Below are 16,862 nucleotides of genomic sequence, written 5' to 3' on the forward strand. Positions count from 1 at the left end.
TTTCTCAGCTCCGGGCAGCTGTCATTCCATTTTCTGCTCCTAGGAGTTTGACTGTTTCAGATTTCTTATCTACGTGGTATCATGTAGTATTTGTCCTTTTGTGTCTGGCTAGTTTCATTTAGTGTAATGTCCTCCAGGTTCGTCCATGTTGTCACAAATGGAGAGATTTCTTTTATTTTTTTAAAGACTGAATATTACTTTATTGCATATTTATACCACATTTTCTTTATCCATTCATCCGTTGATAAACATTGAGGTTGTTTCTATATCTTGGCTTGTGAATCCTGCTATAATGAACATCGGAGGACAGGTGTCTCTTTGAGATCCTGATTTTAATTCCTTTGACTGTCTACCCAGAACTGGGTTTACAGGATCATATGGTATTCGTATTTTAATTCTTTGTGAGGAAACTCCATACTGTTTTCCATAGTGGCTGTACTGGTTTCTAGAGTTTTTGATTCAGTACATCGTGGATGGGTTATGAGAGTTTGCATTTCTCACAAGACCAAGGTAATTTTGATGCCGTTAGTTTTTGGATTGCACTCTGAGCACTCTGGTTGTATGAGAAATTGCTGAACCTTTTTCTAAAGTGGTTGTACCATTTGATACTCTCATCAACACTACCTGAGAGATCTAGTTGTTTCACATCTTCACCAGCATTTGGTGTGTCATTCTTTAATGAAGATCAGTCATGGAAGACCAGGTTGGCTATTCAGAAGATTCTTGTTCAAGAATGTGGTGTTATTTATTGGAAAAATACGAGAAAAATTTGGAGATAAAACAGTAATAATGTTTGAAACTTTTTAAATTGTATTCATTCATGATATATTTTAGTTAGCATTCATATGAACACAATTATTTTGATTAATGTTCTGTATATCTTTAAGTGTGATGTACATTATAAAATTTATAACCATATAGTTATAATTATATAATGTATAAGTTATTTGTATTAATTATTAATAACTATAGTAATCTCTAATAGTTAATAACTGAATTGAATATAATTATATGATTTATACTAGGAAGGGATAGTAAAACTTTGATTGCCTTGTCTGAAAGAAACTTGGCAAATGCACTAAGTTAATTTACTTTTATTTCCTTTTAGAATTTCAACAAGTACACATCACTCCACCAAAATTTATTTTGAAGCCAAGACCAAAAAGAAGTAAACGGCAGGTATGTATTCATAGGTTATTCTTTGATGTTTTAAAAACACGTGGCAACTCCCAGTCATTTAACTCTACATTAAGTCTCTGTAAGGTCTCTGTAAGAGGGTTAAGTATTAGTTTCGGCATTTGTCAGGGTGTGGTGAACAGTAAGGTGACAGATCTGTAGGAACAGTGGAGGGAGGCCATGTTGTTTCATAGACTCAGAAAGGACTCGAGATAGTGTTGCTGATGTGGTTATTCATCAAACAGATGGATTATGGCCCCAGCTATGGCATCTCCAGTTCTTTCTATCATAGGCCTCTTTTCTTGCCTAGGTTGTATCATGTCATGGAGTCTACTTGTAATAATACCCCCTTAAGAGGGAATCAATCAGGTTTTGTTTTGTTTTGTTTTAAAGATTTTATTTATTTATTTGACAGACAGAGATCACAAGTAGTCAGAGAGGCAGGCAGAGAGAGAGATGGAGAAGCAGGCTCCCTGCTGAGCAGAGAGCCCGATGCAGGACTCGATCCCAGGACCCTGGGATCATGACCTGAGCTGAAGGCAGAGGCTAACCCACTGAGCCACCCAGGCGCCCAATCCATCAGGTTTTAAAGCCACAAAATGCTACTGTCACACTTCAGCTATGCTGCAGTCTGGGTTATAAACTCAGGATGTCTGCTTTATGAACATTCAGTGGATCTTGGACTTAGCAAAAATAAGAAGTCCTTGTATCATGCTTTACACCACATAAAGTAGGTACTGTCAACCCCCTTTCACAGAGGGGGGAAAAATGATGTCTTTGAAATGTGAAAATGACCAGAAACATAAAGCTGGGAAATGGTTGAGGTGGAATAAGAACTCTAGTCCTCAGAATTCCGTATCATTTCCCTCATTTGTGGAGTCTAAAACGTACATGAATAAACAAACAAACAAAAAACCAGAATCAGACGTGTAGGTGTAGAGAACAAACAGGTAGTTGCCAGAGGGAAGTGAGTATAAGGATGGGCAATATGGCTGAAGGACAGTGGGAGACACAGGCTTCCAGGTAGGGAATGAGTAAGTCATGGGGGTAAAGGGCACAGCACAGGGAATAATCAGTGATACTGTAATAGTGTTGTCTGGTGACAGATGTCAACTACCCTTGCGGTGAGCACAGCATAATGTATGGAGAAGTTGAATCACTTACGTTGTACATCGGGACTAATGTAACATAGTGTATCCAGTACATTCAGAAAAGAAAAGGAAAGAGAACTCTACTTACTAGAATTAAGATATCATGCTTTATGTGTGTGTGTTTGGCATAAAAAACACCAGATGAGAGAAATGGATCTCTAGTAAGATTTCTAGTAAGAAACCAGTTATCTTCTGTTTAAAATATGTTTAATAAATATGAAATAAAATAACTTTATAGGCACATTTCTAATGTGAATAATAACAGGTTTTTGTTTGTTTTATTGAGGCACAGGTGCCTATGCCTGGTTCTGTTCTAAGAATTTCAATCGTATTAACACACTTAATCCTCTTTTTTTTTTTAAAGATTTTTATTTATTTATTTGACAGATCACAAGTAGGCAGAGAGGCAGGCAGAGAGAGAGAGAGAGAGAGGAGGAGGCAGGCACCCTGCTGAGCAGAGAGCCCGATGCAGGACTCGATCCCAGGACCCTGGGATCATGACCTGAGCCGAAGGCAGAGGCTTTAACCCACTGAGCCACCCAGGCGCCCCAACACACTTAATCCTCTTAACAGTCTTATGAGGAAGGTAGTATTATTATTATTATCGCCATTTTACTACTAAGGACATTGAGGTGTAAGAAGCTTAAGAACCTTGCCCAAGGTAATAGTGGTGGAGTTCAGTTTCTGACCTAGAAAGTCTAGTCTCAGAGAAGTGTTCATAACCATTCATGCTTTATATAGTTCTGCCTCTCAGAAGGCTTTGTGTTCCATGAATTGCTACCACAAGCTTTATGTATTTTGTGGAGATATGTATATATTGAGGCCCAGTTAAGTAAATGATGATTGCCAACAAGATTTAATTTGAAATAATGTTTATTTTCATGAATTATGAGATCAGAGAATAGGATAGTTTTCTTTTATTTTTTCTTCTCAAATTTTTTATTTTGGGGGGCACCTGGGTAGCTCAGTCAGTTGAGAGTCTGCCTTCAGTTTAGGTTGTGATCTCAGGGTCCTGGAATGGAGCCTGCACAGGGCTCATCAGGAGCTCATCAGGCTCCCTGCTCAGTGGGGAGTCTGCTTCTCCCTCTCCATCTGCCCCTCCTTCTGCTTGTGTTTTTTCTCTCTCTTTCTTTCTCTCTCTTTCAAATAAATAAATAAAAACTTCTTTAAAATTTTTATTTATTTATTTAAAATTTTATTTATTTAAAAAATTTTTTTATTTAAGTTTAGTTAATTAATATATAATATATTATTGGTTTCAGAGGTAGAAGTCAGTGATTCATCTGTCTTACATAATACCAAGTGCTCATTAAATCACATGCCTTCCTTAATGTCCAGTACCCAGTTACCCCATCCCCCAACTCCCTCCCCTCCAGCAAACCTCAGTTTGTTTCCTATGATTAAGAGTTTCTTATGGTTTGTCTCCCTCTCTGATTTCCTCTTGTTTAATTTTTCCCTCCCTTCCCCTATGATCCTGTTTTGTTTCTTAAATTCCACATACAAGTGAGATCATATGATAAGCATGATAAGCATGGCATTATGGAAAACATTCATTTTACAGCTCTTGTTAAAGACTGTTATACACGAACTGCAGGAGACCAAGGCATATGGCTGCCTTAGTGTTCTACCAGTAGCATCCACTGATGGTGATTTTGAAGGTGGAGAAAATTCATTGTTGAACAGACAGTTATAATGTAGCTGTAATAGATAACGAAAAACTGCCTGGAAGTTCTCAAAACGATCTGAACAAAGCTCTTATATCATTTGGGGATCCCTTGAACTGTACCAGAGGAAGAAAGGGCATTCTCAATCCCTGATTTGTATATTATAGGATAAAAGTGTCCATTAGACACCCCCTGTATCCTCTCAGAGATCCTCAGAAGCTTAAATTAAACCAGGAAGAATGTACTTCATGTGTTATAATCTCCAAGATACGTTGGGTAAATGAAAGTAGCCTGATGCAAAAGCTAGTAAAATAAATAGAAGTACTAAATCAAATATATATTATATTTGATTTTATATGTATAACTATTTCCATTATTTCTGTGCTAAACCCATTGTGGGGAGAAAGGTTAGGTATCCCTATCTAGGTAGATAGGGAACAGAAGTGAGAGGAAGACTTCAATCCTGAACCTCTTTATAGTTCTTTATTTAATCTTTGACTCATATGAATTTATTACCTGTTCAAAAACTGAGTAAAATTGACAAAAATGAGACAAATTCTGAAGGGATAAAAGTGGAAATGTTGTTTATTTCTTTCACGTTTTAGTGTTTTTAAATCAAAACACTTTTTTCAGCCTTATTGAAGTGTAATTAATTGACAAAATTGTAAAATACTTGAAATATACAATGGGATGATTTTATATATATATATAGTGATAAGAACGTCTTCATTGAATTAATTAATGTATCTGTCACCTCACGTTTTTACCTTTTTCCCCCCTTAGTGAAAACATTTAAGTTCTGTCAGCAAATTTCAATTATATAAGACAGTGTTGTCAATGTTGCTGTCCATGAGTGAATGGCTGGATCAAGAAAATGTTTTATATAGATATATATACACACATATGTGTAGTGGAGTTTCATTCAGTCTTGAAAAAGAAGGAAATCCTACCATTTTTTACAACATGGATGAACCTGGAAGCATTGTGCTAAATGGAAGAAGCTAGACAAAAAAGTTAAATACCGCATGGTATCACTTATATGTGGAAACAAGAAAAAAAAGTCAAATTCACAAAACAGTAGAAACGTGGTTGCCAGGGGCTATGAGAGTCAAAAATCAGAAGTGTTTGGGAAAAGCACACAGTATAATATGCAACATAATGTGTAACATATTTTTTAGTTTTCCACAGCCAAGTTCAGAGGGCTTATTTAGGTGCTATTTCTTTTACCATATTGCAGCTTCGTCGACATCCTCGTAATGTGGAGGAGGAAACCAAATATATTGAGCTGATGATTGTCAACGATCATCTGATGGTAGGATTTGCTGAACTGTCTGTTGGTTAAACTTGTCTGGGCCAAGGGGTAAAACTGGTGGGTGCAGAAATATGTTTAGAAGAAACAAGAAACCCAGAAAATTGTTAACTTGGAAAAGACTTTTGTGTATCTCGATGCATTTTGTTAGCCAGTAACAACCTCTAAATTGGAAACATTCTTAGGTGGAAGTAACTAGGAGTACTTTGTGACATTCCAGAAATATTTCTTTGACTTAAAATTAGTCAACACTTTGGATTTGCTTAATGAATATTTGTATATTGAGGAAATCAGCAAGGCACCAGTAATATGACACTGTAGTTTGCAGTATACAACTTTATCCTAATAAAAGGAAAGGAGTTTTTCAGTTTCTGGCTTGCTATGCAGCAAACCATATGGAAATGCTTATATAGGCAAGCAGTGAAGATTTTAGGATAGGAATCTGGAAAAACTTCCTTCTTGCCGAGTCATTTATTTTGACCGAGAGTATGTATATTCAGTTCATGGGCATGTTGTAGGCAGTGGCTTACATTTACAGCGCAGCAGTGAGTTATAATGTTAATTGCTCTGTATAACCACAGTTTTAAACTAAACATGTTCAGTGAAGCACATTGCTAAATTTTACTTAATTTCAGGTTTAAGTGCATTTTAATTTACTTGAGTGATTTAGTTGAGGGAAAATATGTCATTTGCATATGATTAAGCAAACATTGATCATCTATTCTTGCTACTACTACTACAACTAATAAAATCCAGATTGAGTTTTTCTTCTTTGTTCAGGCTAGAACTAAGTTTTATCTTTCTAACCTCTTTGAAGTCAGTGAATGTTACTGTTTCCTGAGATTTTTATATGATCAGAATAAGTTGTAAGAACGTATAATTTTGACTTTTTAGAATAACACATATTCAGATGTCTATAGAGATCTATAGGCAGATAACACAAATAGTTATCTATCTAGCCAGATGTGAAACAATAGGGAGGGGTGAGGCCTGTGGCAAAAGAAAGATACTTGTTCTGACTAATGGGAGTGGTTGCCTCTCAGTACTTGCTTGTTTTCACCATGGGGGGATGCTAATTTTAAGGGAAGCCAAAAACCAGGTTTTACATGATATTTCCTGGTTTTTAAAACACTACTGAAGCCAAACAAAAGGTTTATGTCAGCCACATCTAGCTTTAAGCTACTTCTTTGTGACCCTTATTGTAGGGCTTTCTTCTCCTTTACTGATTAAGTCTTGTAGAACTAGTGAGTTTTTAAAGTTATAGCAGTATTCACATACACTTTCTGGCTATCCACCCTACTTGTATTTGTATGCCTTGTAATTCATAGACAACTTTCATATGTTTTTTCATTTTCAATAACAATTCTGTGTTAAAAATAAACTTGTGAAATGAATAGGTATTTTTACTTCATCTCACCTTTGAGTAAACTGAGGCCTCAAAATTTTAAGAGCCTTGCCTCAGACTACACAGCATATAAAGAACTAGTTCTTAACTGTTACAATTTTTTTGTAGAAAGCCATAGAGATGTTTCAGTTACACCCGTTTTCTTTGCCGAGGTGATTGTTTGGAAGCCCTTCACTTTTGTTTGTTTCTTTTGTTTTCAGTTTAAAAAACATCGGCTTTCAGTTGTACATACTAATACATATGCGAAATCTGTGGTGAACATGGCGGATTTAGTAAGTATCAACTCGATTCAGTATTGCCATAGACGAATGTCATCTCCTGATTGCTAACAGAATGGACAATATAGTTCTTGTATTTTTGGTGCTCTGAATTGAGCGTCAGGCACGGTGTCCCATAAGTCCCTCGTTACCTTGCTGTGAACTTGATTGATTTTGATTGATTTGACTGGGAAGATGATAAAAGGGGGTGGTCAAAGTTACCCATGGATTGATGCTTGAAATTTCTCCTTATGTTTTTCACATTGAAAAATAAAAAGTTGAGTCCTAGTCCTTAATAGAGAACTTCCAACGTGCTATTTTCAAGAGAGTGCCTGTTTGTGTATGAATCATGCACTAGTAATCCCACTATATTTACTTTCTGAATCTTTTCTTGACAAGGCACTGTAGGTAGCTTCTCCATGAGTTTAATTGGGGCCAGTCAGGTTACATAGAAATTATATCCCAGGGGAGTCTTCGTTGTTCCGTTCTTCCCTTGGGAAACCCAGGAATGCATGAAATCTTTCTCCAGGGTCCCAGAAAACAGACTCCCGGAGATCCTTGAAAAAGGTTGCAAACGTTTGTCAAAAAGCGTTCTTTTGTTTCTAACCTAGTGCATTCTTCTTTGGATTTTAGTTGTAAAGAGTTTGACTCTCTGTAACGCAAGGAAAATGCATGTGAATTAGAGAAATAATTATCTCCCTTAAAGACAATAGAGTTTTTTACCTTTAACTAAAACCCAAGAGTTTTCATGAAAGGAGTTTTATAGTCCTGTTCCTAAATCATTTGACTTTACCACATGTATAACCGGTGTGTTTCTTTTGTTAATATACCAGATATATAAAGACCAACTGAAGACAAGGATAGTATTGGTTGCCATGGAAACCTGGGCAGCGGACAACAAGTTTGCCATATCTGAAAATCCACTGATCACCCTACGTGAGTTTATGAAATACAGGAGGGATTTTATCAAAGAGAAGAGTGATGCAGTTCACCTTTTTTCGTACGTAACTTTGATTTATTGCTTTTTTTGGTTCCCTGATAAATGGCTCTATTACTTGAGACTGAGATGTATCCTTTCTCCTGTATAATGAAAGTAAGATTTGACATGGTAATACGTTTGAAAGGAGTTTTAAAGTGTAGGTTGTTAGGAGTTGTCATGAAAGTGTAAGAAGTTTAGTTTTGAGTTATTTTATTATTGTATGTATATTTTTATTTACTTTTCAAGAGATTTAAGCAGAACGTTTATTGAGTAAAAGTACTGTTAATACTCATAAAGAATACTCTTGACAGATTAATTATATTCTTTAAAGTTTCTGTATTTTAAATGTTAGTGTTCCCTTTGCTTTGGTTCTAAGGTGAGACCTTAGTATTTCTGGAGTTTGTTTTTAATTTTTTCTCACTTTCATGGTTTTTTTTTTTTTGAGGTAAAATGCATATTTGATATAATAGCAAACTATATATTATAGCATTTAAAAACCACTATTTTGTAAAGTAAGATCTGTTGAAGGAAGTTATAAATGGAAGTAAAAGAGTGTATTTTTGTGTAACTTTTACATTTTACACAACTTCACATTTATAGATATGTTGCAGGAATATTACAAGGAAATATATGCTCTTTACCCAGATTTGTTAATTATTTACATCTTGCCCCATTTGCTTATGATTTTCTTCCTTCTTTCCTTCTTCCCTTTTCCCTCCCTCCCTTCCTTTCTTCCTTTCATCCATTTATCTATCGATTTTTTTTTTTTTTTTTTCCCCTGAACCATTTGAGAGCAAGTTGGAGATATTCACTTACTGGTCCTTCATTACTAAAAACATGTATATTCCCTAAAGATAAAGACATTCTCTTATATCACTGTAGTAAATTATTAAATTTTTATCAATTAAATTTTTATTAAATTTATTAAAATTTATATTTAAATTATTAAAACTAGAAAATGTAATGAGATACAGTACTTTTAAGTAACCTATATTCAGGTTTCTCCAACTGTCTGAATAATGTCTTTGATAGCTAATTCCCTACCCCCATTCAGGATCTAACACAAGGTCATGCATCACATTTAATTGTCCTGTCTCTTCTGTCTCCTTTAATTTGGGACATTTCCTCTGCCTTTCTTTGTTTATTTTGGGTTTAACATTTTTGAAGAGTATAGGTCAGTTATGTTATAGAATGTTCCCCATCATGGGGAATGTCTGATGTTTTCCCATTAAGAGATTCAAGTTGGGCATTTTGATCAGAAATACCACAGAAGTGATTTTGTATCCTTTCTCAGAGTACACCGTGTTAGTGATTTTTTTTAAACCAGTATAGTTCTGTTGAAGGCATTATTGCTCATGTGGGGGAACATCCCTCTCAGAAACTCTTTTCTTCGGTTACATGTGTAAACAATATTCACATTCCTCCCTTTACCTCAGGAATATACAATATAGGAATGTATTTGCATTGAGAAAATAAGTGTGGTAAATTAATAATGAGAGGTACAGTGATACTTGGAACTCTGAACAGTAAGCATTTTTCATTTCCTTTTCTAAAAGGGGAAGTCAATTTGAGAGTAGCCGGAGCGGGGCGGCTTATATTGGTGGGATTTGCTCGTTGCTGAAAGGAGGAGGCGTGAATGAAGTAGGTGTGAACATCTGTACAATACAAAGTGGTATGATGGCTGAAAATGTTTTCCTAATATTTAAGAGATAATTCTCATATTCCATATTCTCTAGGTGTTAGGTTGTTTTATTCACAACCAATATGGTTGCTATAAATGACCAGAGGACAGAGAATAGGAAAATAATGGAAGATAATATTTGATAATTCTTTTCATGTTCTACTAGTATAATCTCCAAATTTAGCTATTTAAAGATTATATAGATAAAATCTTTACTTTTATTTTTATTGAAAATAAGGCGGTATTACTTTGACTGATTTCCTGGAGAATTGAGTAATTCATGGAGCATTAACTTATTGCCTAACAACCCAACTGGAAATTTTCTTCCTTCTTCAATATTTGGCAGATTTTTGGAGAAAAAATAGATTAAATTTTCAAAGAGTTCTTTTTACCCCTAAGGCCCTAAGTCTCATGGAAGTGATCTAGAAGAAAACTCCTTGAATCTACATATTGAAGAAAATATCTTTAGGTCTCAAGTTTCTTTAGATCACAGATCATTCCCACTTCCTTTTACTCATACTATTTGTTTTCTGAAGCCGCATTCTGTTTAATTTGGGAAAATTTCCGGCATGCAAGTGGACACACAAAAATGAATAAGTTCCAAATAATGTACACATTTATGAATATCTAAAAGACTGACTGAAGTATATACAAGTATTAAGTTTTTCAGATATGTCACTGGTGAAATTTGTACTCAGAATTAAACTTAAGTTTCTAAGCCCAAAAGGTGGTGATTCTCTGGCTTCTAATCTTCCTTATAAGATTGAATCAAACGTGGGTTTATTTCTTTCAGCTTTTCCTAAATGCTCCTTTGTTTAGCTTTATCTACTGTATGTTTAACATCTGCTAATTAGGATGCTTAGAAATTACTTGATTCCAATTATATCGTGACATTTTTCTCTGGGCCATCTTAAATAAAAAATAATTCTCGTTTACATGTATTTTGTTTTTGCTCTTGTTTTTCAGTTTGGGAAAACTGATTTAATGGCCGTTACACTCGCCCAGTCATTAGCCCATAATATTGGTATTATCTCAGACAAAAGAAAGTTGGCAAGTGGTAAGTTCACCCTGTGGTTTAGTTGTATTTAAAATGGACTCTCTATAAGTGTTTTGGAGAATGAGATTTTACTTTATTTTATTTTATTATTATTATTTTTTAAGATTTTATTTATTTATTTGACAGGCAGAGATCACAAGTAGGCAGAGAGGCAGGCCGAGAGAGAGGGAGAAGCAGGCTCCCTGCTGAGCAGAGAGCCTGATGGGGGGCTCGATCCCAGGACCCTGAGATCATGACCTGAGCCGAAGGCAGAGGCTTTAACCCACTGAGCCACCCAGGCGCCCCAAGAGAATGAGATTTTAAATTCAGTTGTTTGATCAAAAGAGTTTGGGTGATAGTATAAGATAAACAGCTGGGGCATACAATATTTCCTTCAAAAATGTTACAAGGTGTTGGGGCACCTGGGTGGCTCAGTGGCTTAAGCCTCTGCCTTCAGCTCAGGTCATGATCTCAGGGTCCTGGAATCGAGCCCCACATCCGGCTCTCTGCTCAGCAGGGAGCCTGCTTCCCCCCTATCTCTCTGCCTGCCTCTCTGCCTACTTGTGATCTTTCTGTCAAATAAATAACTAAAATCTTAAAAAAAAAAAAAATGTTTCAAGGTGTTTGTCCTGCAGGTGAAAATTTCTCCATGTGTAATAAACATTTAAAGCTATGTGATAATAATTTCATTGTTGAATTTAACCTAAAAAAAGGACGAAATAAGCTCAGTTTGGTAATTTTAAATGGTCGGTACAGAATCTTAGGCATGTAGGTTCAAGGCATACCGTTTTATTATGGTTTATTTAAAACATCTCTTACCATGGCCACAGAGGAGAACTTGCCTGCTAAAGGGCTCAGTAAAATATGGACCTGATAAACTATGCTAGGATTAGCATCTAGCAAGAATATATTTTCCCAAGTAGGTAACGTTAATTCACCAGGAATAGTCAAACATCATGTATTTGGAGTAAAGTTGATTAGAATCCTGTTTATCTTATTATTTTAATAACAAATATAAATATTGTTTATTTGACTAATAACTTTTACCATTTCTGAAGCCTGTTATAGGACAGATAATCAAATGCCAGTATTATCTACATCTAGATACTCATTTAATCCTCAAGATAATCCTGCAAGATAACCATCATTAGCCCCATTTTACAGAATAAGGTGACTGGATGTTAAAGGGTAACATCTCCAAGATTACTCATATAGTAAGTGGCAAGTCCACATTTTGAGCCCAGGTATTTTAAGCCTTTCTGCTTAAACAATATACTGTACTGCCTTCTACCAGCAGCTTTGGTGCAGAGGTTTTAAAACTGGACAAGAAATCCTAAGAATTCCCATAAGGGACTGTGAAATCAGAATCCTATAATGATGCTGTTTCATTGGTATTGGGTTGTTAAGCCATTTTAAAGCATTTCAATGAATGCTTTAGAAATAAGGCCACTTGTTTAAATATCAAGATTTTATTTTAGTAAAAATTATATAATCTTGATATGGTCAAAGTAGATTTTTTGTTATTATGCATTGCATGTAAAACTTCAAGTATAAGGAAAATTAGAAAGCAGGTATTACTTTTTAAAAGGTATTTAAGGAATAAAGCGAAGATACACTTTTGAAAAAATAGACCACTCTAATGCATCTGTTTTCACTTTGTAAAAAGGCATGTGTATTCGTTTTCCCTTAGGTGAGTGTAAATGTGAGGACACGTGGTCTGGATGCATAATGGGAGACACTGGGTGAGCCACTTCTATTTGCAAATAATTCCCTTTTCCTTTCCCTGCTGTGCTGCTGTCTCCTTAGGAACATGACACCAACAACTTAGTGCATGGAACCTCACCACTGACATTAAAAAGAAAATGGGCCATAGATTTCCTCAGTGGCTCTGTATTATAAAATATTTTCACAAAATCATCTCTTATTTATGAAAACAATTGTTATCAGTTAAAATAGAAGACCAAAGACTTTGTTAGCCTTTCATCTAGGCTAGAAAAATAAGAGGAAAGGGACGGCTTTGTTCTTCATGGCTTACCTACTAATTTTCTTTTCTTTTGTCTCTTCATTTCCAGTTAAATAGGTTGTAAACAATAGTGTGCTGGTAAACTGATTCTCAAAATCAAAAACAAGAAAAGAGCCTGGATTTTTAGCTTACTCTGATTTTTGTGATGTAAATACTCCTACAAGGGCTGATTTCTAGCTACCAGTAGTATGTCACTGAGCAAGGAATGGGGAAGAGATCTATTTCCTCTGTGCTCCTAAAAAGGTTTTCATTTCTATACCCTTCACACACTATCAGGGTCCAATCTTGTATTTATTTTTTTCTTAGTAAATTGTACAACCATTCCTTTCATGCCAAGCTCATCACTACTCCTTACCCTAAACTTTTATCATCTTGAGCTTTTGTTGTGTTAATGAAATTCCAGACATTCAGGCAACTTTCAGCTTCCCTCTCTCCCTCCTGAACTCCATTTCCATCATCATTGAAAAGACATAAAGAGTAGAAGAGTGAAACCTTGTATATACCATCACTCGGCCTAAAAAGAAAGTATCACTTACGTAGTTAAATCCCCCATGTGTTCTCTCTTGGTGCTCCCTAACCCCAGCCAAAGTCACTGTGTCTTGAATTTGGTTCATATGATTCACAAGTCCCTTTTAATACTTTTATTGTTCATATGTGTATGTTGAAGTAATACATAGCATTGCTTTGCATGTTTTTAGTTTATGTGAGTCATACCATATGTAGTCTTCTGTGATTTGCTTTTTTTGATCTTTATGTTTGTAAGATTTATCCATGCTGTTAATACACAGCTCTGGTTCATTGAATGTATACAGCACAAATTCCTCCATTCTCCTCTTCATGCATATGAATCATACTGATGAAGTTCTAGAACCTGGGTGAGGTTCGGTGGGCTGAGGTCCGGAGCCGATGACCAAGAAAGAATTCTTGAGACATCTTTGGTGCAAAATGGTGGTTTATTAAAGCACGGGGACAGGACCCGTGGGCAGGAAGAGCTGCTGCCCCAAGTTGTGAGGGATGGCAGGTTATGTACCCTGCGGTTGGCGGGAGGTGAGGGAAAGGAGGTTTCGATGGAGCTTTCATATGCTAAAGAGGTCTACAAAGTTGGGGAAGGCAGGGAAACATTGAACGGAGTTTTCATATGTTAAAGGAGGCCTCCAAGGTGCAGGGAGGCTTGATCAATGTTATCTTTTGGCAAGCCATTAACATCAAGATAGTTGGGAGATTCCTGATGGAATGTCATAATCCTGCTATCAAGCATCTTTGTTAGTGAGATTTAGGTCCTTCTACCCCAGCCTCCTTCAGTTTTGTTTATGGAGGGGAGGGTGACATTAAGGCTTGAGGTACTGAGTCATTTGCCTCTGTAAATTGTGCTATTGATAATGTAACTTCTTTGTTAAACCAAGGTTGACTCCTGTCTTGCGGGATTGTGATCTCAGCAAGTTAACTATTTGTTTTGGCAGTCAGGGGTACCTGAGGAATGCCACACACATCACCGAGGGGAACGGATGGAGAGGGGGTGCAAGGTGCCAGCTTTTGCTTTGTCCTCAGCCAGCCTCCCGCTCCCTCATCAATACCATTTTCCTGCTCTGAACTTTTATTGAGTCTCTGTTATCTGAAGAATAAGGTTTGGAGTTCTTCCTCCAGTACTTGGATATGCATAATCTTTCTTCAGGCTCATTTATAACCTCATTTTCCACTGCTGTTCATGGTTGATTTGCTTATTATGATAGTAAGACAGGGGTTTCCAGGTTTTTTGATTTTCTAGCCATAATCCTACATGGATTTTAAGCTTCTTAAAAATTTGCTCACCATGAATGTACATTAATTTCCAACCTCCTTTGATTGCTTTGATATATTCCTTTCATTTGGAATTCTCATTTCTCTCCAACCACATTTTTAGCCATTTGAGATTTGTTACGATTTTAACACCTGCATTGTCATTTAATTCCATATAGTCCTTATGCTTTGCCTCACCAATTAGTTGTAAATTTTTGACGAGTACATCTTACACTAGTAGATATTTCTGTTTGACCTCACACCATAATCCCTTGACACACTTGATTTTCAATAAATATTTATTGATATTTGCATTTTGAACTCCTCTAAGAAATGCATGATAAGGAAGATAAATGATAGAGGGAATGTATCTGGAAACATGTATTAAAATATTTTTCAAAATATCTTTGGACTTTCTGTTTAGTAATAAAAGGGAACAGTAAATGTCTTTTTCCATAGTTGTAATTTTCTAACACTTACTAAACTCCAAGCTAGTGGTTGTCTTTTGAAAGTTATGTAGTATGTTATGTTTGATTATTCTGCTTAATTACTAAAAACAAAATTTTACAGGCCATCTACATTGACTAAGTGTAATGTGTAGCAAAATCAGAAGGTGACACTCAGAAACATGCATAGCTCTTGCATTGGAACTGCTCTTACATCAAATAGGTGTGTGCAAGAGAAAGCTTTTTAAAGAAAACATTGCCTGGCGTGATGCTCTATGTCATTTGAGCTGTGTCACATACCATGTAACAGTACTAATTATGGACATGATTTTCCTGTGGGCACTTCCCCTCTCATTTCTACTCTGTGAAGTCTCTGCGTACTGCTACATGTTGGAGAGCACGTAGAAAAGCACGTTGAAATTAATACCAGCCCTACTTAAAGGTATAAAAATTAAAATTTTGAGAAAGCGTTGAATATAATAGATACATTATCCTACAAAAAAGAAGTTTTCTTGAAGAGCCTAGGGAGATTTCTGCTTTCAGGTGTTCAAAGAGCTGTGGCATGGTAGAGGAAGTCATCTTATTTGATACAGGTCACCACAAAGAACTGTGTGTGACACAGTGAAAGCAAGAACAATCCACAAATTCCTACTGTTGATATTTAGAAAGAAGGAAGGGAGATGAAATGAAGGAAGTGAAATAAGTCAGATTAATGTAAGCCGAGAATACCTTTATTTGGCATGAAACACTTGAGAAATTAGTTTAGGGTGAATAATCACTGTAAATTCCATTCATTGATTCACAAAGCATTAACCCCTGTGGTAGAAAGAAGTAGGGATATAAGTGCACACAGTACATAAAGGCTGTTGGGAGAGACTTTGTAAAAACTACTCATTATCATCTTTTATGAAAGCTCAGTGTAAAACAATTTTTGAAAAACACAGAAAATTAAATTTTTGTCACTCCTTTTCTCATTTTTAAAGTACTACTAATGAGTATTTTTTTCCATTTTTATTATTCTTTTATAAACTTTGGATCTTGTATATATCATTATTTATTTTTTAGTGAGCATTATATAGTCAGCATTTCTGAGTATTTTTCAATACCATGATTATTAATAATTCCCTGGTATTCTATTTTATTAATGTATCACAGTTAACAGTTTTCTTCTAAACATGTACGTGATTTTCATAGCATTTGCTATTACAAATCGTGCTACTGTTAAGTTACTTTGTTAATACATCTTTGTATATATAGGTAGTCATTTCCTCAAGAAAAAAATTCTTCATGTAGAATTACTAGATTTAAGGATATTTCTCATTTTGAAGGTTCTTAATACATATTGCCAAACTGTTTTTCTTCTGCTCCTTTATTACTTTTTCTTTGTTTTTGCTATACTTTTTTTTTTTTTTTTACTTAATCTTAAACTTAAGAAAAGTTGCAGGAATAGTAACAGAGAACCTTTTCGTCCTCTGAATCATCAGTTGCTAGCTTGGTACCCTATCACTCCCAAACACCTCAGTGTGCATTGCCTACAAACAAGTGCATCCTCCTACAAAACCACAATGCAACCAATAGAATGATCTACTTCTTAGCCCTCACTCAAGATTAGCTCTGTATTTCAGAAATGCCATTAACAGATGCTTCAGAATCAAGCGTCACATTTAGTTTTTATGTCTTTTACCTTCCTTCAGTCTGAAACAGTTCCTCAGTTTTTCTTTGACTTTCATGACTTTGACACATTCGTAGATTATAAATCAGCTATTTTATAAAATGTCCTGCAGTTTGGAATCCAGTTTTTATATTTAAAAAAGACTCATTATGCCTATGCTCTTTGATTGAAAATACAGGTATGTGTGTGTTTCTTTTGAATGTATATTCTAATAATGAACAGCCCATTGTCACTATTAGTTACCAAGTGAAGAATTTAGAAATACACTGGTAGAATCAAAGTCTTAT

The 16,862-nt window shown here is 35.5% G+C and overlaps 1 protein-coding gene across 5 annotated transcripts in view; it reads left to right on the forward strand.

The window, feature by feature from the left end:
* ADAM22 (ADAM metallopeptidase domain 22) overlaps positions 1-16,862 on the forward strand; it is a gene marked incomplete at its 5' end in the record, with an annotated part of 227,572 nt that overhangs the window by 153,263 nt on the left and 57,447 nt on the right. For all 5 annotated transcript variants that reach the window (XM_080818828.1, XM_080818829.1, XM_080818830.1 and 2 more), the window contains 7 exons: positions 1,109-1,179; positions 5,229-5,303; positions 6,906-6,977; positions 7,796-7,962; positions 9,498-9,582; positions 10,589-10,679; positions 12,349-12,400. In XM_080818828.1, coding sequence (XP_080674954.1) covers positions 1,109-1,179; positions 5,229-5,303; positions 6,906-6,977; positions 7,796-7,962; positions 9,498-9,582; positions 10,589-10,679; positions 12,349-12,400 — 613 coding nt within the window. The remainder of the gene's footprint in view (positions 1-1,108; positions 1,180-5,228; positions 5,304-6,905; positions 6,978-7,795; positions 7,963-9,497; positions 9,583-10,588; positions 10,680-12,348; positions 12,401-16,862) is intronic.

The sequence above is a fragment of the Martes martes genome (genome assembly GCF_963455335.1).
Source record: "Martes martes genome assembly, chromosome: 11".
NCBI lineage: Eukaryota > Metazoa > Chordata > Mammalia > Carnivora > Mustelidae > Martes > Martes martes.